The 20,608-nt window shown below is 40.1% G+C and overlaps 1 protein-coding gene across 6 annotated transcripts in view; it reads right to left on the bottom strand.

Annotated features, from left to right (window-relative positions):
- Nucleotides 1-20,608, bottom strand: part of tenm3 (teneurin transmembrane protein 3) — a 366,691-nt gene that overhangs the window by 152,783 nt on the left and 193,300 nt on the right. For all 6 annotated transcript variants that reach the window (XM_086142740.1, XM_086142745.1, XM_086142739.1 and 3 more), the window contains one exon: nt 1,578-1,845. In XM_086142740.1, coding sequence (XP_085998866.1) covers nt 1,578-1,845 — 268 coding nt within the window. The remainder of the gene's footprint in view (nt 1-1,577; nt 1,846-20,608) is intronic.

Raw genomic sequence — 20,608 nt, 5'->3', positions numbered from 1 at the left:
CCGCCACTCGCATGAGATAATTCAAACTTTGCCAGCAGCTAAGGGCGAGGTGCTCTTTTCAGTGAGGAAATGTTTGACATTATGTGAAAACAAGTGAAGGATAGGGGGGGAAGTAATGCGATTCTACATTATTAGTTACAGCCCGCCGAAACGTTGGCTGAATGTCACAAACACGTGTTTCATATTCCTCTCAAATCCACAGCAAGCATCCAGGGTGCCAATCTACTTTTGCTCCCTCACACCATCCAAATCTCATTCCTTCATTCTTGGTTTAAATCATTTTTGGAGTCTGGGTCTTTTGTGAACAAACAAGGCATTTCCTTTAGCTTTTAATTACAGTGACACATGTCGGGAGATTGAACACCTGCGTTCGCTATAAATTTCAGAATATCTCAACAGCACAGTTTTTATCGTATTACTGTCACTCTGTGAGGCGCTCACCATAAATCACGCGGCGGCTGGCTGGAGGAGAGCCAGGGTTGAAATAGTATTTTTAAGTAGAAGACACCAATGCAGCGACAGCTTGCCAATTAAATAAATCACGATTGTTGATCTGCTCATAATATGTCACAGCACTGATAAAACTAATTTCAAAAACGATTGTTTTTCATGAAGTCAGGATGTATCCATCTTTGTTTTTCTTGGCTCAGCTTGATTTGGAAATGTTGGTTAATTAGAACCGTTATTATGGAATTGAAGGGATGTTATCTGCCTCTAGCTTGAAATTTATATCCAATGCTTCAAAGATTGCATGCAACTTTTCCTGATTATAACTGGTTGGGAATGTTTAAAGATACATGCAGAATGCGAAAACAAATGACAAAATCAGATTAATAATAGGTTCCTAAAAGGAGATTCTTTACAAAAAAGGAAAAAAAAAGGTCTTTAAGCTTGATTAAATTGTTCGATTATTTTTTAATTAACCATCTTCACTGATAAAACGTATATTACATCAGCCATTATAATTTAAAACACTTTGCAAAAAAATAAATAAATAAATAAAAAAGGCGCTATATATATATATATATATATATATACACACACACACACACACACACACATATATATATATATATATATACACCTTTAAGGGTCCAAAAACATGGATGAAAAATATCATGCAAAAACTCAAGAAATATGCAAACAAATGAGTATATGAATAAATATATGCATAAATAATATTTGAAAAATATTACTACATCAAGGTTAAATCTTGCTGTGGGTCCATAAAGCGAAAGCATTAGGTACTTCCATTGCAAACATCTGTTTTACTCATCGGCTGTCTGAACATCAATAAAATTCTTAGCGGGTTCTCCAGATTTCAAAATTAACTAATCTTATCGTCAAATATATGGTGGATTGGCAAATGGTTTTACTGGTTTTACTGGTTGTGACAAGTTTGTTTTCAGCCCAGTGATCCAACGGCATAATTGAAAATCCACTAAATGTAATTCCCAGTATTTTGCTTGCTTTTTCCATGCTTTGACAAGCATATACCACTGATCCTGAAAGAAAAAACCTACTAATGGTCAAAGAAATCAATGAGCAGAAAAAATAACCATGTTAAGAACCTTTACCTTGTTTCCAGAGGCACATTGCTACCCAGCACCCAGCTGTCTTGCAGCGGGACGCTCTCAGGAGGCGTGGTCTGCAGCTCGGCTGGTGACTGGCCGGCCACGGGAGCCGGGCTTCCAGTGGGAGGGGTTAGCTGCCGCGTGGAGTTCAGAGACTGACCAGCGTGATGTGTCGAGCCCAGTGCCTGGTTGAGGGCTGTAATGGAGGGCTGCTGGCGGTGAGGCGGGGGCACAGGAGGCAGGGTGGGGCCGTGATGATTGGGTGGTTGCTCTGTAGACACAAAAAGACTTGTTAATGTCCTAAATAGCGAATCAAAAGGTTTGTCAACAGTATTTTCATCATAATCCACTTCAGTATCTCTGGCACCCTACTTCACCAGAACATCTACAAAGTTGCAGTATATAAAAAAAAAAAAAAAAACGAAGTTTACCAAGAAGTTTGGAAGTTTTCATTTGGTATGGCAAGAAGCCCAGACACCTGTGCATCTGAAATACCTCTAGATCAAAATTTCTATATTCAGTTAGGACCAGAAATATTTGGACGGTGACACAATCTTCGAGATTTGGGCTCTGCATGCCACCACATTGGATGTGAAATGAAACAACTACAACGGAATTGAAGCACAGTCTTTAAGGTTAAATTCAAGGAGTTGGACATGTATGATTAAACATGAAGAATTGCAGCTATTTTTATGCAAACGTTCCTCATTTCAGGAGTTCAAAAGTAATTGGACAGATAAACATTACCCTAAGTATATATATATATAAACATAATAAAAGCCTGAAAGACAACATAATGGTATACGTCTGAGCCTAAAACAAAGAGAACAGCATGACAGACGGCAGCAGACTTCCCTTCTCATCAGACTTAATACAAATTGCTTTGTTGTAATTGGCAGGAATTTAAGACATGTTTCAACCTGTTACGACGCGATATCTTTCTCAAGTCAGATGGTACCTCAAAATAAATCCCACAAATCCACAGATGGGCAGGCGTTTAAGTTTTTATCAAGGTTGCAACTATAAACTGTCTTGCTGTCGTAGAAAAAAGTTTTCATCTTTTGCAGTGGCTTTGGGTGTGTGTGTCTGAGGTCAATACTGCCTTGAAATATAAGATCATAATGTTTTCTTTAAGTGGCTGCTCTAAAACTGACTATAAACATTTGCTGTTTTACATGCACCGGCCCTCCTGCTCGATTATTTTTACGTTCAAGTGATAAATCACACGTTGCTGCGCAGTCCGCTTGTATATCTGAGTCACCATCGATGCACTCTAAAATGGATACACAGTTTGATGACTTCGGCCTTTTCGTCATCTGATGAGGGTACACCCTTTAAAATTTATTTGCAGATAAAAAAAATAGTGCATCCAATGATAGATGTAGGAGAACACTTTACAGCAAGATGAAATGCTGCACTATATGCTATGTACCTTAAAAAAAAAGGAAAATCAGAAGAATAAAAAATGATTACTTAATTAAAATAACACACTTACACAAGTTGATGGTATTTTGAAAACAGATTAATGTCACAAGGAATCCTTTTGAATTGTCACAGTGTGTTGCATCTCCATAGTCAGTCCTATAAAACTCTGTAATTCATTTTATACTGTGTACAATTATCATTTTTCATAATTCAATATCAAATAATATTAATCAACAATTACTGCTTCTAGTGAAGAATAATTATTTAATTATATATAATATAACCCAAATTAAACTGTGTTTGTGTCAACACAATTCTATCTATTACATATATGGGGACAGGAGATTTATGGGGAAACAGGACTGAGGTTACTGTTGGAGATAGGAGGATACAGAGAACAGGGTTAGATGGAGGAGTATGATTTGCTGTGGTGACCACTGAAGGGAGCAGCTGAAAGGAAGGAGACATGTGCAGTACCGTATTTTCCGGACTATATGTCACTCCAGAGTAGTCGCACCAGCCAAAAATGCATAATAAAGAACGAAAAAAACATATATAAGTTGCACTGGAGTATAAGTCGCATTTTTTGGGGTGGGGGATTTATCTAATAAAATCCAACACCAAGAATAGACATTTCATCTTGAAAGGCAATTTAAAATGAAAATAGAATAGATAACAACAGGCTGAACAAGTATAGGCTATATGACGCATAAACAACGAACTGAGAATGTGCCTGGTAGGCTATGTTAACGTAACATATTACGGTAAGAGTCATTCAAATAACGATAGCATATAGCACATGCTCCAACCAAACAATCTGTGTCACTCTTAATCACTAAATCCAATGAAATCTTCTTCTTCTGTGTCACTTCTGAACAAACTAACTTCAAACTTTCTATCTGCAGCTCGATCGCCATTTTCGGTTATATATTTCACTACTACCAGCTTGTAACCTGCAGAACATGATTTTCTTTTTGGTGCCATTTTGTTCAGCCCTTCGCAGTTGTTTTTATAAGTTAGCGCAAATGTTGAAATGATCAATTTTCATAGGTACAGAAGTTGCTGGTAGCTTTTTTTTTCACAACGCACATCTGCCATGATCCATCCCCGCTGAATTTTGATTGGTTGGCGTGTATGTGTGATGATCGCTTATATATTAAAGACACACACGCAGACACAGAAACACACACATCAGAGCAAGAGACCTCAATAATTTCACACATAAGTTGCTCCAGAGTAAAAGTCGCACCCCCCACCAAACTATGAAAAAAAAGGTGACTTATAGTCGGGAAAATACAGTCTATAGCAGTAGAGTGGTGCAATGGTTAGTGCTTCTGCCTCAAAGCAACCTCCACCTTTTCTGTGTGGAGTTTGCCTGTTCTCCAGGTAGCTGTGTTGGTTTCCTCCAAATTATCCAGCTTCTTCCCTCAATCCAAAAACATGCAGTAAGTTCATGGGAAACCCTAAATTTTGCAGACATGCGAGGAATCGAGGAAATGGTTGTATGTCTGTACTGTAAATGTGGCCCTGTTGCCCACTGGTGGACAGTCCAGGGTGTGTCTCACCCATTGACAACTGGAATAGACGCAAATCTATGTAATTCCGAAAACCCTAATGGAAATATAATATTTGTGTTGAAATCTTTGCCATTCAGTAAAAAAAGAAATATCATCCCTCTTAAGATGAAATGAATCCTTTTGATTTTTTTTTCAAATATGAGAGAATGTCAAGTAAATCTAACATTCATTTAAACTTTGAAAAATGTCTTGCCTAAAATCATTAAGACATCACATAGAAATGAGCAGTTATAAGGGAATTACCTTGACAGTAGACAAAAAGTAGAGCAATCCTGACAACTGAGTAATATCAAAGTTGGGCAGCAAAGTGTGCAGCGTAATTACAGCATTTGCCTGCAATGTGAGACTCGCAGGACAATCGGTGTCAAGTACAGGTGGTTAGCTCAAGCATGACATGCTGAAACTCTTTTGGCTTTCTGGTGACAAAAACTCATTCTTCACTGTAATTTGCCATGAATACAAAATTAAAGCATATTTAAATCCATTTTTTGGGGGGGAGAAGGCAGTTTCCAATGTTCTCTGGTGAGTTTATCAAACAACTGCAACAGACCTACAACTTAAGCTTAATTGACCTTATTTGAAATTAATAAACTCTAAAGAGAGCATGAAGGGCACGCTCACAGCTCACACTGCACCCAACAGTGGGTTAGCCCATGGGAGGGGGTCTCATTGTTCCTTCAGGCCCAGGCCAGACCCAATGGTTGCATGGCTGTCCACCAGCCTCACCCCATCAGGCTCATGGGGCCTGGCTCCAGAGTGGAATCCCGGTGACCTTTCTAAGTCTCACTCTGACAGAACCCTCACCAATGACCTGTTTGGCTTGTGTGACCCTACAATGGTCATGGTGCATTCTATTCTAGAAATCCCCTCGACAACTGAACTCAGATCATCAGGATGCGCAAACCCATCCACGGGGATAAAGTTGCACCTTGAGAGCTCCATTATCATTTCACCACTTATTTTCCTGAAAAAACAATGAACAATATCACATAAACCAATATAAAATTAGTTTATCTCAGTATCAAGCAACTTTCTGGGTTAAGAGTTGCATTTCTAGTTCTACAGGAAAGTGACTTCAAATAGACAGCATTGTTAACTTGTCGACAACATTGTGCCGTTGCGCTCGATGTCAGTGGAACAAGCAGCTCGGGTTACATGGCCGCGTCGTCTCGGTCATTAGAGCTGAGAGCTTCTAAAACTCTGTCAACGGGGGCCAAGAAACACCACTAAAGCCTGAGGGAAACTGACAGGCCTCTCCTTCTGCTCCTTGAGCAAACTTACAGTAAAGAGCGCCTAAAGAACAAACGCAACTCGTCTTAGAGGCCCATCAGCTTATTTGATTTCTACCCCGATCCAGCTATACCCTCAGGATCTTCCTAACCGCGAGCAAAGTGTTCAGGGTCATGTATGTGTTGTTGCTGTTGGTGTCAGATGAGATTTAAATCTGATGTAAAACTACCTACACGCTGGCTGCATCTACAAAACACCCCGTCCTTGAATCTCCACTCGGATTGCCTCATTTAACCGTCATTTGAGACATATGTAATAGGCGAAGCTTGTAACTATCAAAGACGGCGTTGTGAGCCCAGCTGTGGTTTTTGGACTTCGACCGCTATGTAAATTTCACTGCGGTGAACGGGCTGGTCAAGGCTGGTGAGAATATCCCGACGCGGCATTCGGCTCATACTGAACAGTGACCGGCCTTCAAAAAACCCTACGTTGTCTTTGTGAAAATATCTGATCCAAATTGACCCGATTTCAACTTTTCCCTGCTGTTCCTTCTCTGAAGGAAACAAACAACAATGCTGCTATTTCACCCTCCCTACCAAAAAAAGAGCATCATGTTTACATTTCTTAACATTGTTTTTCTTCATTGCTGCCCTTGCGGAAGAAACCAGAAAGGAAAGGAGGGAGATATTGTCAGGAGGGAGGTGTTTTGATTCTGAAGGAAAGTGCCAGTATCTCCTCTCTGAATCTCCCTGAACGTTCCACTTATGCAAATATTCAAGGTTAAACACTGATTGCCACACAGGCACACATACATACAAACATACAAACACTCTTCCCAACAAACCACCAACTCTGTTGACAAAAAAAAACAAAAAAAAAAACAATTTGCGTCTGAGGCCTTTGGCAATGTCCCTTTGGAGCTTCAGAAAATTGGGTTTATTAATGTGAGGGAACACTGTCAGGCCTAAGAGTTGTGTCTCATAAATTACTAGACAATCGACCAATACTTAAATTTGGTAGTCAACTTCAATCTAAAACAGAGCTACATATTTGAAAGAGTGTAAATAAAAAAAGTTTGAAACATTCATGCTGTATGTTAGGCAAAAGCACAGCATGAGCAATACAATTAGTTAACTGAGTGTTAAAAGCATTTAAATGGACACTTAAAGAATATTGGCATTGATTTTTTCTCAGTGGGAAAACATTTACATTCCTGATTATTATTCCAAAAATAAAAAAAAAAGTATTAGTGGACTAAGCCGCACTACTCTGCCCTACTATTAATTTGCGAGGATGAAGCATGCTTGTACTTTTTTTTTAGCAAGAATTCCAAAAGAAGAAGTGATTATTGCGACCTCTGGCATGAATTGCAGCAATAGCAACCAGAACGGCATTTGAAGTGGCTGCACTCTGCGGTTGGGTTTCTCTGTGCAGCTCGATAAGCAGACCACGCTACCCACTTCCAATTTGTGTCCAGTCAGACCTCCTCCACGGGTCTGCTTGTGGATTAGCTCTGAGGTTAATTATTTACCAAGATCACCTCTGGAGGAAGCGGTCAATTAAATTAGCAAAGGGAAATTACAAAAATAAGCCAGTGATGGACTCACCCAGTCACTGGTGTCAATAAATTTAGTCGACCATCCAACCCTAATGACCGATCTTCAGTTGACTGACTACCCATTGCCAGTCACACTTCAACAATAAAAGTCCAATCACAATAAACAAGAGACTCAGTGAAGCACAACAGGTACTGACAGAAAGAGAGCACTGACAGATATAGAGGATGAGTCTTCTGACTTCTGCCAGAGCCAGAAATAAAATTAAAAAACAAGTATAGATCAATAAGAGATTTTGTACTTATCCACAGACCTGTGAATGTGCATATTAGAGTGTTTGTTAGGGATAACATGCTAAAAGTCATCAAGAACCAAGCTAAGCCCCTATGGGCTATGAGGGCATCTGTGTCAAGAATCCTGAAGGAGCTACGGACTATAAGTTGGCAGATCATAAAGGTAGAACTACTTTTGTCATCTTACTGAATGTCGGTCGCCCTCCCCACCTGCCATCGCAAACATTAACATGGAACTAAAGAAACCTCAAAGAGTTACCTATACCTGAAATCGAACAACACAAGGCCTTTGTGTAGATCATTTGTGTATGGATAACTCCCCTTAAGAGAGACCAGGAATCAGGCCTCCCTGTCCCAAAGTACATCTTGTCTTTGGCAGAGACGACAAACAGATTAATTCCAATGTAAAAGCCATCCTGCACTGACAGGTGCCTGGCTCTCACAGTCAGCGCTTTTCCTGAAAATAGAATTTACTCTTTAGTCATGTGGGCTGTATGTATGAAAGCCCTGTTCAAATACAGTCTGGTTGTTTCACCAAAAAATGATCCTGGACCCAGAACGACCTACGGAGGGAGATTTCTCATTTTTGTCTTCCAGCAGCCAAAACCCTTTGGTTCCTGGATGTGGTTGTTACCCTGGTTACTTTGCCATCTTAGTTGCGCTCCATCGGGTGACATTGAGCACCAAATGTTTGGATTTCCCTCCAGTTGCACGTCATCATCACACACACACTTACGCACGCACACACGCACACACACACCACACACTCACACACAATGAGAATCCGCCAGAGAAACATTGGCTGAGGTGTCTTGGTTGATAACTCTGATGTTGTCATCCCATTTAATGTTCGATGTGACTTGTTCTAAAATTTTGAACATACAGAGCATCTGCTTGGATGTCGAGTCTAGTTAATTTAACATTTGTTGTGCTTGTCTGAAATGGTCTTCAGATGGATCGCACATTAAACTGTCTGTCATGGGCCAAATGGAAATTTTGGGACGAGACCCATGTGACAGCAGTTCTTATCCCAGATGATCAACAGTAAGTGTGTTTTAATAACATTTTCATGGGACTGGAGCGGAATAGAACTTCACCTGATGCACAAGCAGCAGTTATACTTCAATTAATTAATGTCAATTGGTGCAATGGAGAACCATAATACAGCTTTTTGAATAGACAAACCAAGACATTTCACTGTCTTAAATGTATTTTCAATATAAGCTGATAAACACATCTGACATGAGGATTGTGGAGGAAAGGAATCCAGTAGGGAAAAGGAACTTGATATTTCTATAAGGATGACCGGACAGCTTGGAACGCAAAGACCAGCTGGATACAAGAGGAGGAACTCAGGTCATAGATCAGCCGAATGTGACATCAGCCCGAGGGGAAGGTCGCTGTCTCACACCATCCACAGCATCCACCTGAGTCCTGACACCTCTCAATCAGCAGCCGCCGGCTGCCTTTTATCATTTTGTCCTAGATGACAAGGGAGGCGTGTGTTGTCAAGCTACCCAGCAAAAATCACATGTGTACTAATGATGACACACTGTTTCCGGTGTCAGAACAGTCTACCTGTCATATCCTTAGCCTTTAAGATATTTTACAACCAACAGACAATCCTCAGATAGCCTGCCCTTCCTTTTTAATGTGAGATATACTTTGCGGCTTGTGTGTTTTTCTCCTTGCCAACAGAGCAAAGGACTCATGAATTGCTCTGACTTAAGAAACAGAAAAAAAAATCTTAAAAATAGGGCTGACACAGCCATTTATTTTTAGGATTTTTTTTCCCTAAATCAGCCAGTATGGAGCTACTTGTAGCCTTTAGATGTTTTTGTGAGAATGGCCCCTGAGGTGTTGCATGAATCACACACATCACCAATTGCCAAAGAATCTGTCTGCTTGGTCTGCAAATAGTCACTAGTCTCTCTCTCTCTCTCTCTCTTTCTGTGTGTGTGTGTGTGTGTGTGTGTGTGTGTGTGTGTGTGTGTGTGTGTGCGTGTGTGTGTGTGTGAGTGTGTGTGTGTCCGTGTCTTTTGTTTGGTTCCCAAGATCTTCTGCCAGAAGCCTTTTCAGTTTGAATTTCTGCTGCCAACAGAGTTATGGATAGCATGTGCAGAACCGGTAATGGCTGAGGCAAAAAATATGGTCTGAGGAATTGATCTGCACTATTGCATTGTTTGTGGGCTGAGTCAATAAAAGCACCGATAGGCAATTATAACAATGCTGCTGCAAGTCATTGGTTCATCAGTGAAAATATGTTTATTATGTAACAAAGACGAGCAGCATTTTTTTGTTCTGTTTTTGTTTGCGGCTGCCAGATCAATAACAAGTCTTTGTTTTTGAATGTAAACTTAGTAATAATTTCCACATATTGGCAAAGTAATGGGGTTGTCCAGTTGAAATCAACATTCAAGAGGAAATGCTCACAAGAAAATTTTCCAATAGCTAAATCTTCTGTATGCCTCAAATAGGTAAATAAATCTGCCAATTTTGTCAAAATTTGTCCATTATACCATGAAGCCTGAATCCTCTTGGGCAAATTGTAAAAAAATAGATAAAATAAAGGCAGGCAATAAACACATTACTTCTATACATACTGGTCTTCCAGTTGTATCAGAGAGAAGATGAGGGAAAGGAAGATAAACAAAAAGAGAAAAGGGGGCAAGAGATCCTGAGGACAGATAAGGGAATGCAAATGAGCCAGGAGAGCAAAGAGAGCAGTCGAGTGAAAAGCAATGGAATCGTTGGGTGAACTTCGATTTTCTCCTCGTAATGCACCCCCGTGTTACACCAGGAAGCAGCATTTACCTTAGCTCAACAAAAGGTATCTTATTTACTCAATCACACCTGGAAAATACAAAATCTCCGTGACAAATGGATCCAGATGAACTATTTGTCCATACAGCTGCCTGCTGGTAGCCAGACACGCTTGAGGACAAGTATGTGATGACATTCAGGCATCGGCAACACATGCGGATACTTCACACTGACGGCACGGCAAAGCGCTTATTTGAGATTTCTTTTGGAAATATTTGGATTCTGTGGAAAACGAGAGTTGCTACAGTTTATGCTCTGAAAACAGATGTGTTACAAGTTACTCATCACACATTGTGTTGATTTTGAACACAAAGGATTTTCTTTTCATTTTTTCCCTACTCTCTAAAACCTTTTGGATCCCTGAGGGTGTATATTTAGGGGCTCCACAGCAAGAAACTCCAAGGTTTCTCTTAAAATATTTCTCTGGCCTTAATCTTCTTAGCTTATTTGTCCCCTATATTTTCCTCTACATTTTCTCAATGCCTCAGTTATTTTATTATTAAGTCACTTACATTCACTTTGTGGTTCTAAATCAAAGGATATAAAAACACATATATATATATGTATAGATAGATAGATAGATAGATGGGTGGGTGGGTAGGTAGGTAGGTAGGTAGGTAGGTAGGTAGGTAGGTAGGTAGGTAGGTAGGTAGGTAGGTAGGTAGATAGATAGATAGATAGATAGATAGATAGATAGATAGATAGATAGATAGATAGATAGATAGATAGATAGATAGATAGATAGATAGATAGATAGATAGATAGATAGATAGATAGATAGATAAACAATTTCCTACGGGATAAATAAAGTTGTTCTTATTCTTATTCTTATTATTCCAAAAAAACAAATCAAAATTAATATCAGAATCAGAATCTCTTACATTGCCAAATGTGCACAATGTACAGAGGAATATATCATGGTATGACAGTGACCTACAGCAGGAAAATTTAGAATGAGAGAATAAGTTATGACAATAAGAAACATTAACTTAGGATAACTAGCAATAACTTAGCAAGAAAACACAGAGACTGTGCTTAGGAAATATTTACAATATAATATATATATATATATATATATATATATATATATATATGCCCCGGGATCATCTATTCATACCCAGTTTAACCGCGCCCCCCGACCGTTAGTCCCATGGGGTGAGAGACCACGCCCCTTTGTGTCCGCCACAGCGTGTAGAATTAAAAAAACAACTAAAAACTGATTTGTCACTAACAGGAAATGACCTAAGACACAAATATATCCATGTCATATATGTATCACACTCACAAGTACAAAAAAATTCAGAAAAAGTTATTTTCAGATAACACTATCTATCACACACATATGCACACACACATACACACACACAAACACACATACACACCTGCCTTCTGCTCTGATGTGGCCATGAATAATGGAATAGACAAATCTTCAGCAGCAGTTATGTGATTATTAAACACGAACATTTTTCATCCTACTCATTTATTAAACATATGGTTAAAGAGCGGGTCAAAGTGATTATTTTTCTCTTTTGAAGCAGCCTGGGGTTTAGAGTTCCACCCAGACATTTAGCCTTGTGACACAGAAAAAATAAAGTCAGGAAAAAAATGAAAAATCTCATAATGTCACATTCCAAGTTCTGTGCGATTTTATTAAAACCTGTTGAGTAGCCTAGCAACAGACTCGCGACTGCTCAGCCTTAAATAACTTGAAGCATTAAGCCGTATGGTTATTAACTGAATTAATGGCTTGATGTTCAGACTGTCAGATATTAAGCACCTGTTAAACCTGCGAACGGATGTAAGCACACCGACAGCTGCTATCTACAGATGAAACATTGTGAAGTAAACTTCTTTTTTTTTCATTTAATGCAGGGGTAAAATTAATTAATAAAACATCCGATCAACATCGGCATGGAGATGATCCTACCCAGGACTTCTAGAACCTTCCAAAATTAAGTTGACGGACACTTCTGCATAAATATATCCCAAATATTTAAGATAAAAAATAAAAACATCAAGTTTTAGGACTTTATTGATGACTCCATGTTTCTTTCTTTCTTTCTTTCTTTCTTTCTTTCTTTCTTTCTTTCTTTCTTTCTTTCTTTCTTTCTTTCTTTCTTTCTTTCTTTCTGTCTGTCTGTCTGTCTGTCTGTCTGTCTGTCTTTCTTTCTTTCTTTCTTTCTTTCTTTCTTTCTTTCTTCTGGTGCACGTGTGTGAAGGGAGGAGTTTGAAGGTGCCTTTTTGAATCACTTGGGCTACTTTTTCATTCGCCTTTTTCATTTATGCACCTTGTTTTTAACTTGTTTTCTGTCTGAATTTTCTTTTCTTTGCATTAGTTGGTGAACCCTAGTACTTTGCCCATCAGTCAGAACTCATTGCCACGACCCCCTGTTCCCATTCCTGAGCAGGATGTTGCTGAAAACAAGGCTGTGTCTTCCTTGGAAACACAAGGAGCAGGTGAGCTCCGACATGTTTCAGGATGCACAAATGATAAAACTATCGTCAATAAAGCCAAATCAGGAAGCCATATAAGTGAGGGCAATGACATGGAGTGTGACTCTGCCTCAGACACTTCTTCACCTGGCTGAAGCAATAAAGAAATGAATGACCTTTACACCTTACAGCAGGGGTGGGCAATTATTTTGGCTGGTGGGCCGCATGTCTTATTTCAGTTTTATGCGCGGGCCAACTCGGTACCATGTAAATAGAACAAAATGAAAATTTCATTTTAATTATTTACATTTTTTGGCATTTTATTTATTTTTTTACCTTAAAATCATGAATGATCATATAAATGTACCAACATTATTTTATATGTAATCATCCATACAAAATTAAACAAAGAGGAAAAAATAAGGAGTTTCTAAATTCAATATTGATTGAAAATACTTCTTAAAATACCATATTTTCACGACCATAAGGCGCACAAAAAAGTCAAAGATTTTCTTCAAAACGTGCGGTGCGCCCTATCGTTCAGTGCGCCTTGTGTGTGTTGTTGTAAGGCGGACGTAGTAGAGAACACAATGAGAACGTTAAAGGGGGAAGTGTGGGCGTAGATTGTACGGTATGTAAAAACGCGGGTAAGGAGACCGGGTGTTTTTTTTCCACGCATCACCATCGGTGTTGATCTGTGACTATGCGTGCCCATCTCATAGCCGATGAAAAAACAAGTGAAGCAAACGAACTCTGAGCTTGCTATCATTCCGGGCCGGAACCGGCCGTTCAAAGTAAGGCTGCGAGCGGCGTGGGAGCGATGGATGACCGATGGAGACCACTCTTTTACGAAGAGTGGAAGACAGCACCGGGCGAGTTACGCCACAATTTGCGAATACATTGTAGATGCTTGGGCTAACGTGTCTGCTGGCGCTGTTGTTCGAGCTTTCGCAAAAGCTCCACCGGCACCATTTCCGAGGAGCCGCACGGCACGGAAAGTGACTGACAGTGAAGAAAGTATGTTTGATGAGATTTAGCGCAGATGTTCAAATCAGAAACCGAGGATGAAGACTTCGATGGGTTTGATTGATGAGTTACTACTTTGTAATCAATACTTAAATAAAGCACAACCAAACTCAGTTTTGCTGAGTTTTGCCGCTCTATTTTTAAATACGCACACTTGTATGCATGTGTGTGTGTGTGTGTGTGTGTGTGTGTGTGTGTGTTGTTGTTGTTGTTGCTGTTGTAAGGCGGAAGTAGTAGAGGACACCATGAGAACGTTCAAGGGGGAAGCGTGGCCGTGGATTGTATGTAAAACCCGCGCCCTATCATTTGGTACGCCTTATGTGTGTGTTAAATACAATAATGGCACACATAACCGAGATTGCGCCTTTTAGTAAGGTGCGCCTTAGGGTCGTGAAAATACGGTATTAAAAGAAAATAGTTTGGCGGCCGTATAAAAAAGGTAAACGGGCCGGATGTGGCCCGCGGGCCGTAAAATGCCCAGGTCTACCTTAGAGGACATTAATGACTTTTAGATGACACCTTCCACAAGAAAATCAAAGTAAAAGATAACTTTAGCTTCTTCTTCTCCTCCTTTTGGCTTTTTCCTTCAGGGGTCGCCACAGCAAATCAACCTTCTCCATTTAACCCTATTGTCTGTATCCTCCTCTCACACCAACTACCTTCATCTCCTCCCTCACTACGTCCATAAATCTTCTCTTTTGTCTTCCATTTGACCTTCTGCCTGGCCGCTCCAATTCCAGCGTCTGTCTACCAATATATTCACTATTCCTCCTCTGTACATGACCAAACCATCTAAGTCTGTAACAGATTACTTTAGCAAGGCTAATAAATCCATCAAATTGGAACCCATCTAAAACTGTAAGGAAAGGGAAGTTATGAAGTATATGATCATGTATCACTGCTTTTTCATCGACCCTGCTGTCTATCATGTCCATGTTTTTTCTCTGGTGCTTCTCTTTATACCCTCCATGGTGCTCCTCAAAATGGGCTCCTTAAACATCAATGATGGAACAGACAGAAACAAGAGCTCACTAATCCCTGATATGTGTTGCCAGAAAAAACAAAAAAAAACAAAAAAAAAACTGCATGTTCTCTTCTTAAAAGAAACACACACAGTTCAGCAGGACAAGGTGGACTGGGGCTTATGGTGGGAAGGACCCTAATAGTTCTGCCATGGAAACATCATACGTGCAAGTGTACCTATCCTCATCAAGACCTAAGCTAATGCCGTTTTTCTGTCTTCTGCTGAGGAAGCAAAAGGTCTTCTGGAAAGATCTACTTCAGACAAAGAACTTAGCATTGAAGAACTCCGTCATAAACCAAATGACCTTTAGGCTAAACACCAGGACTCAATGGGCTCCCTGTGGTCATTTTAAAACATTTTTGGAGCACTGTTGGCATGACCTTCATGTGGTACTAACAGAGTGCAGTCAGATCGACTCCTTACCTAGATCGTGCTGGAGGGCAGTTCTTGCCCTGCTTCCAAAGAGAAGAGACTTAGCCTTACTGTGTCTGGACTACATAATCCTGCCTAGGGCGGTTTCCGACAGAATGAGGTCTTTCTTTGTATCATACATGTGGATAAATCCAATTGTGTCGTGGACAGGAACATACTTGGTAACATGTTCCTAATGAAGGATGTTTTTGATGTATGCAACGGTTACAATGTGAAAGCAGGCATAATCACCATAGAACAGGACAAAGTCTTTGAGAGGCCACACTTTTTGGGTTTGGAGACAAATTCATATTGTTGCGTTTACTTTATCATAATGCACAATGCTTGGTCAAAATGGGCACAGGGCTCAGTTGGTCAATTGCAATTCAACAGTGAATAAGACAAGGCTACCCCTCCTGGGCTCTTGGCTTTAGCTATCAAGCCTTTCTTCTCTTGGCTCAGGAACCAGCTCAATGTTTTTCCTTTAACAGGGCCAATAGGACATGAGCACTCTTTTAGTCAGTGTGCCTCTGCTGACGGCGTAAATGTATTTGTATCCAAACAGGACGATGTCCAGCAGCTTTTGAATGCCCTCTCTCTATAGGAGAGGGCAGGCTCAACAATGGTGAACTGGACAAAGAGCAAATCCCTGCTACTGGGCCAATGGAGTGGCCAGACATTGTCCATCCTCTCTGCTAGTCTCTGCTTGGAGAAGGAGGGCCTAAAGGTGCTCGGGGTGAGCCTATGGACTGAGGCCTATAGCAGAAGAAACTGGGTAAAAGACTTTGTAAACTCAGAAACTCAGCAATCGGCTGGCAATCTGATGGACAAGTCTGAGTTTGGCGGTTGCCAGGAGAACGGTACTTGTCTGACTGCATTGTGCCAAGTGTCAAGTTTGGTGGAGAGGGGTTATGGCGTGGACTTGTTTTTCAGGAGCTGGGCTTGGCTCCTTAGTTCCAGTGAAAGGAACTCTGAAAGCTTCAGCATACCAAGACATTTTGGACAATTCCATGCTCCCAACTTTGTGGGAACAGTTTGGAGCTGGACGCTTCCTTTTCCAACACAATTGTGCACCAGTGCACAAAGCAAGGTCCATAAAGACATGGATGACAGAGTCTGTGTGGATGTATTCGACTGGCCTGCACAGAGTCCTAACCTCAATCCAATAGAACACCTTTGGGATGAATTAAGAGTGCAGATTGAGAGCCAGGCCTTCTCATCACACTAAACCTTGTGAACCCAGAAGAGTTGAAGCTGTTGTAGCTGCAAAGGATGGACCAACGTCATATTGAACTCTATGGATTAGGAATGGGATATTCCTTAAGGATGTCCCCCAGTCATTAAATGTATGTGTAGCTCAGTGGTAGCGTGCATGTATAAGGTCCTAGGTTCAATCCCTGTAAGTTGCTTTGGAAAAAAGCATCCTCGAAATGACTTTGTTGCATTCTTTATTTGAAGTTGATCATCCTGCCACTACCAAACTGAGTATCTTCATGTGTTCCCTTTGAATGTATTCTTGTCAAATCCCAGCAGTTAAATAAAGGGATTTTTAAACTCAAACTCTCTCTTTCTTTGAAATACAGTTGTTAATGAATTGTATGATTTCAGAATCCTAGACATCAGCTGTTTTAGGCTGCAGCTTTATAATTTTGTAGCAAGTGGTATGAAATGAATACATAGGGAAGGTAAGCAGGATTGAAAAGACAATAGCAATAGTTATTGAAAAAAACAATGCCTGTTGACAAAATGGATGAAATGATAAAGACGCGAGCCATGTAAGAGAAGACAAAAAGGAAATAAAAATAAATTGAACATGAACAATTGGAGCTCAGGTCAAGGTTTGTGTGCAAACTCCATCAGCGCGGATAGAAAATTGAACTAGGAGAGATGAAGAACGAAATGGAAAAGAAAGAGGCCCTGGTGTCACAGGGAGTCAATTAAAAGTTCCAGAAGCAACAGCACTGGTCAACAGAGTTTAGACGAGGTGAAAGGAGAACAGACAAAGACGGACAAGGCAAGAGTGAGAGGCTTTAGAAGCAGGGACAGGAAAAACAACAGGCAAGAGTAGATCCGGGAAAAAAGTTAAAGACTCCTCGACGGAGTGAAAGAGGTCAGCGGAGAGATAAGACTTGTGCTTTGCGAAGCGTGAAAACTCATTCCACCTCTGGACTCCCAGCGAAGAGAGGGAGCGAGGCGGGACTTTTTCCCCGAGTCACCTGCTTCCTTTGTGGGGCACGGCATATGGGTGCACACCCTCCGTACCTGCTGACCCCCACCGGGTAGAGGGAGGGAGAGAACAGAGGAAACGAGAAGGGGAGGGCATTGGAAATTAGACATTTTAGAGTGGGATAGTTCCACCGGGATGAGTTTTGTGTTACATGGCAACACAGGTTGCTGATTCTAACAACACTGCTATAATCTGGCAGTCGCTCATGGAGGGTGAAAAAACAGTAAGTACTGTAAGACGGCTCAGCGCTCACTGCTCCTGCGAAAACACAACATCTAGAAACTGTTGATTCGTAATCAACACTCAATTTAAAAATTTAAAGACAATTCATGCGCAGATTTAGAGTAAAAACCTTACCTAGTAGTTGACATTTGTAATAAATTTTTAACTAATGCATTTTATATCATTACTTTGGTATTTTATGATAAGTTGACACATGCTAATAAAAGTTAGCTTGATATTGGAAGGGATTTACCTTATCAAATATATTATATTATATTAAATTATCTTTCATTTCGCTGTCAATCTTGAGCTTAAATTAAATTAAACAACACCCTCCTTAATAACTGACCAAAACATACATGAATTAACAGCTGTGAGAAAATGCTTGAAAAACATATTTAGGCCTTTATTATGCATAAGTTAACAACCAAGTTAGCTCTTCCTAAGCTATCAGATCATAAGAAAAAAAATGTCTGCTAAGATTAATAAACCCATTATTTATGTCACTTTGGCTAGTTGAGCTGTCCCCGACATAACATGTTGATGTCAAGAAAAAAGGCCATAATCAAGATAAAATTTATCTATCAATAGATTTAACTATGTTTTGTAACATTCATGCTAACAATGCTAGAAGTAAGCTTGTGAATTATCTATTTATAAAATAAGACCAAGGAGACGGCAGGACAGTTACCAATGTGCACTGCTGGTGAGAGCGTGCCATGGTGAGTGTCTCAAGCTCCGCGGGGGTTTCTTGTGTCATCTCTAAATAAAAGTCCCGCAGATCAATGGATGAAGCAACCGCAATATTGCATGCATGCCATTATGGGTATTTGTCAGTTTGTACTATATATACTGAAAGCTGACAATTCCAAAGCCAAGTGGTAGTGCCTGCCAACTACTGTTCCTACGTGCTAAAAAAAGCGTGGAAAGACACTGAATATATTTTAAGAAATCAATATTGTCATAGGGCAACAAACAAAAAAAGGAAAACAAAAATTACTGTGTTATTTCAAAGAAAAAAAAACAAAAGTTTGTGTGGTGAGAGTGTGAGCAGTTTGATGGTAGACCCAACTTAAAAGAAGCTGACGTTGTACTCACGGGCTCTTTGTACTCAGCAAAGATCATTAGTAAGGGTTTAACATTGTGTAACAGCTGTATAATTACCTCTGCCAAGGATGTTTTTGCTTCAATTTGCCATTCTGTTGCACAAAGCGTATGCCAAGGATGAAGCCATTACACTCTGGGACAGATCCAGAGCTTCTTTTCCCTTTCTCAACACTGTGAGGCACTTCAGATCAGTTAAATTCCCAAATTAAATTTAGCTATAGGGATTAATTATAATGTTTTATTTCTAAATAACAATGTTCATATTTTGAGAGAAATAATCTGTGCTGTTGTGAGGTGAAATGAAATTGTTGCTTTACAGGAAATGTGTTGCCTTTTTTCCTGTCACATATTCATTTATTTATTTATGTGGTTCTTTATCTATCCTTTACTTTCAAGTAATCTTTTGTATGTTTACAAACACATTTTTTTTTAGATAGGGAGTTTGCTAGATTTAGAATGGAACAAAATATGCTAGTTGAAGGAATCAATCCATTCTCCATCAGTGTACATCATAAAAATAGCTGACCGGCTGGTAACCAGGGTCATAAACCTTTTCCGAACACAGTAGGAGCTTGGAGGTCGATCCAGATGCTAAGCAGATGGGAATAAACACAGATGTTATGGCATGGGCTGGGACACCAGGATCAAACTGTGTGTGAGTATAATGAGCAAAAGTTAATGCCGAGTGGAAAAAAAAAAAGACATGGTAGCTGCTCTTGAGCGTCTGGGGGTTCACAAATAGTAGATGTAACAATCACGTTGTTGTGCGTCTCTTTTTGTTTTTACCTCTCACATGGATATGAGTGTGTGTGGTCTTCTGCGGTCCTGAAGACATACAGGAGTGGGAAGAGGAGGAGAATTTGTCATTGCAGAATTGCGGCGGGCCAAGGATTAGCAAAGTAACAATCAGAGTCAAGGATACCTTATTCTTTAAGAGACGGTATTCATTAACCAGTGAACAAACTGTGGAAACTCAGGGTCTCTCAGCGCTAACAGTTAGACTGAGGGTGCGCCCTCTGTTACGCCAACTAATGGTGCAGGTTAGTGTCACACATTAGCCCCAACATTGTACAGCTATTCAAAAATGGAGTTCTGTAACACAGAACCACAAGAAGCTCCCCACAGCCATCATCACTCGCAAAGGATTCCGGGGTTCCCGGCTGGCCAGTCTATCATCGTATTGTGTACACTGTATATACTACATATATATATAAATAAGTCCTATTATTAGATCAGATAGATAAAAGCCCAATGTCAACCTAAAATTGGATCCTTTGGATTATCTATTGTTTTTTTTAAAACTATTGTTTTAAATAATGGAATGATGATCAGGTATGAATGGGAGACCCTTTTTTATTTAAAGAACATCGATCCAGCAAAGCCTGACCTCACAGGTAATGCATTGGAAGATGTTTATCATAGCTTCGACAAAGGAGGTCATTGCTCATGAAGCTGGGTTAGGTTACAAGACCATCTCTAAGAAGTTTGGACTCTCCACCAATCCACAGTTAGACAGATTATTTACAAACGGAGGCAATTCAAGACCGTTGTTACCCTACTCACACGATAACTCCAAGAGTAAGGTATGCAATAGTCTGAGGGGTTGCAAAGGAACCCAGGGTAACTTTGAAGCAACTGAAGGCCGGTCCCACATTGGCAAATATTGCTGGTCATGAGTGC

This window comes from Fistularia commersonii, chromosome 35 (genome assembly GCF_037954325.1).
Source record: "Fistularia commersonii isolate RoL2024-O1a breed Wild chromosome 35, RoL_Fcom_v1.0, whole genome shotgun sequence".
NCBI classification, from domain to species: domain Eukaryota; kingdom Metazoa; phylum Chordata; class Actinopteri; order Syngnathiformes; family Fistulariidae; genus Fistularia; species Fistularia commersonii.
The sequence above is the reverse complement of the archived record's forward strand: the minus strand, read 5'-3'. Positions and strand labels throughout refer to the sequence as shown.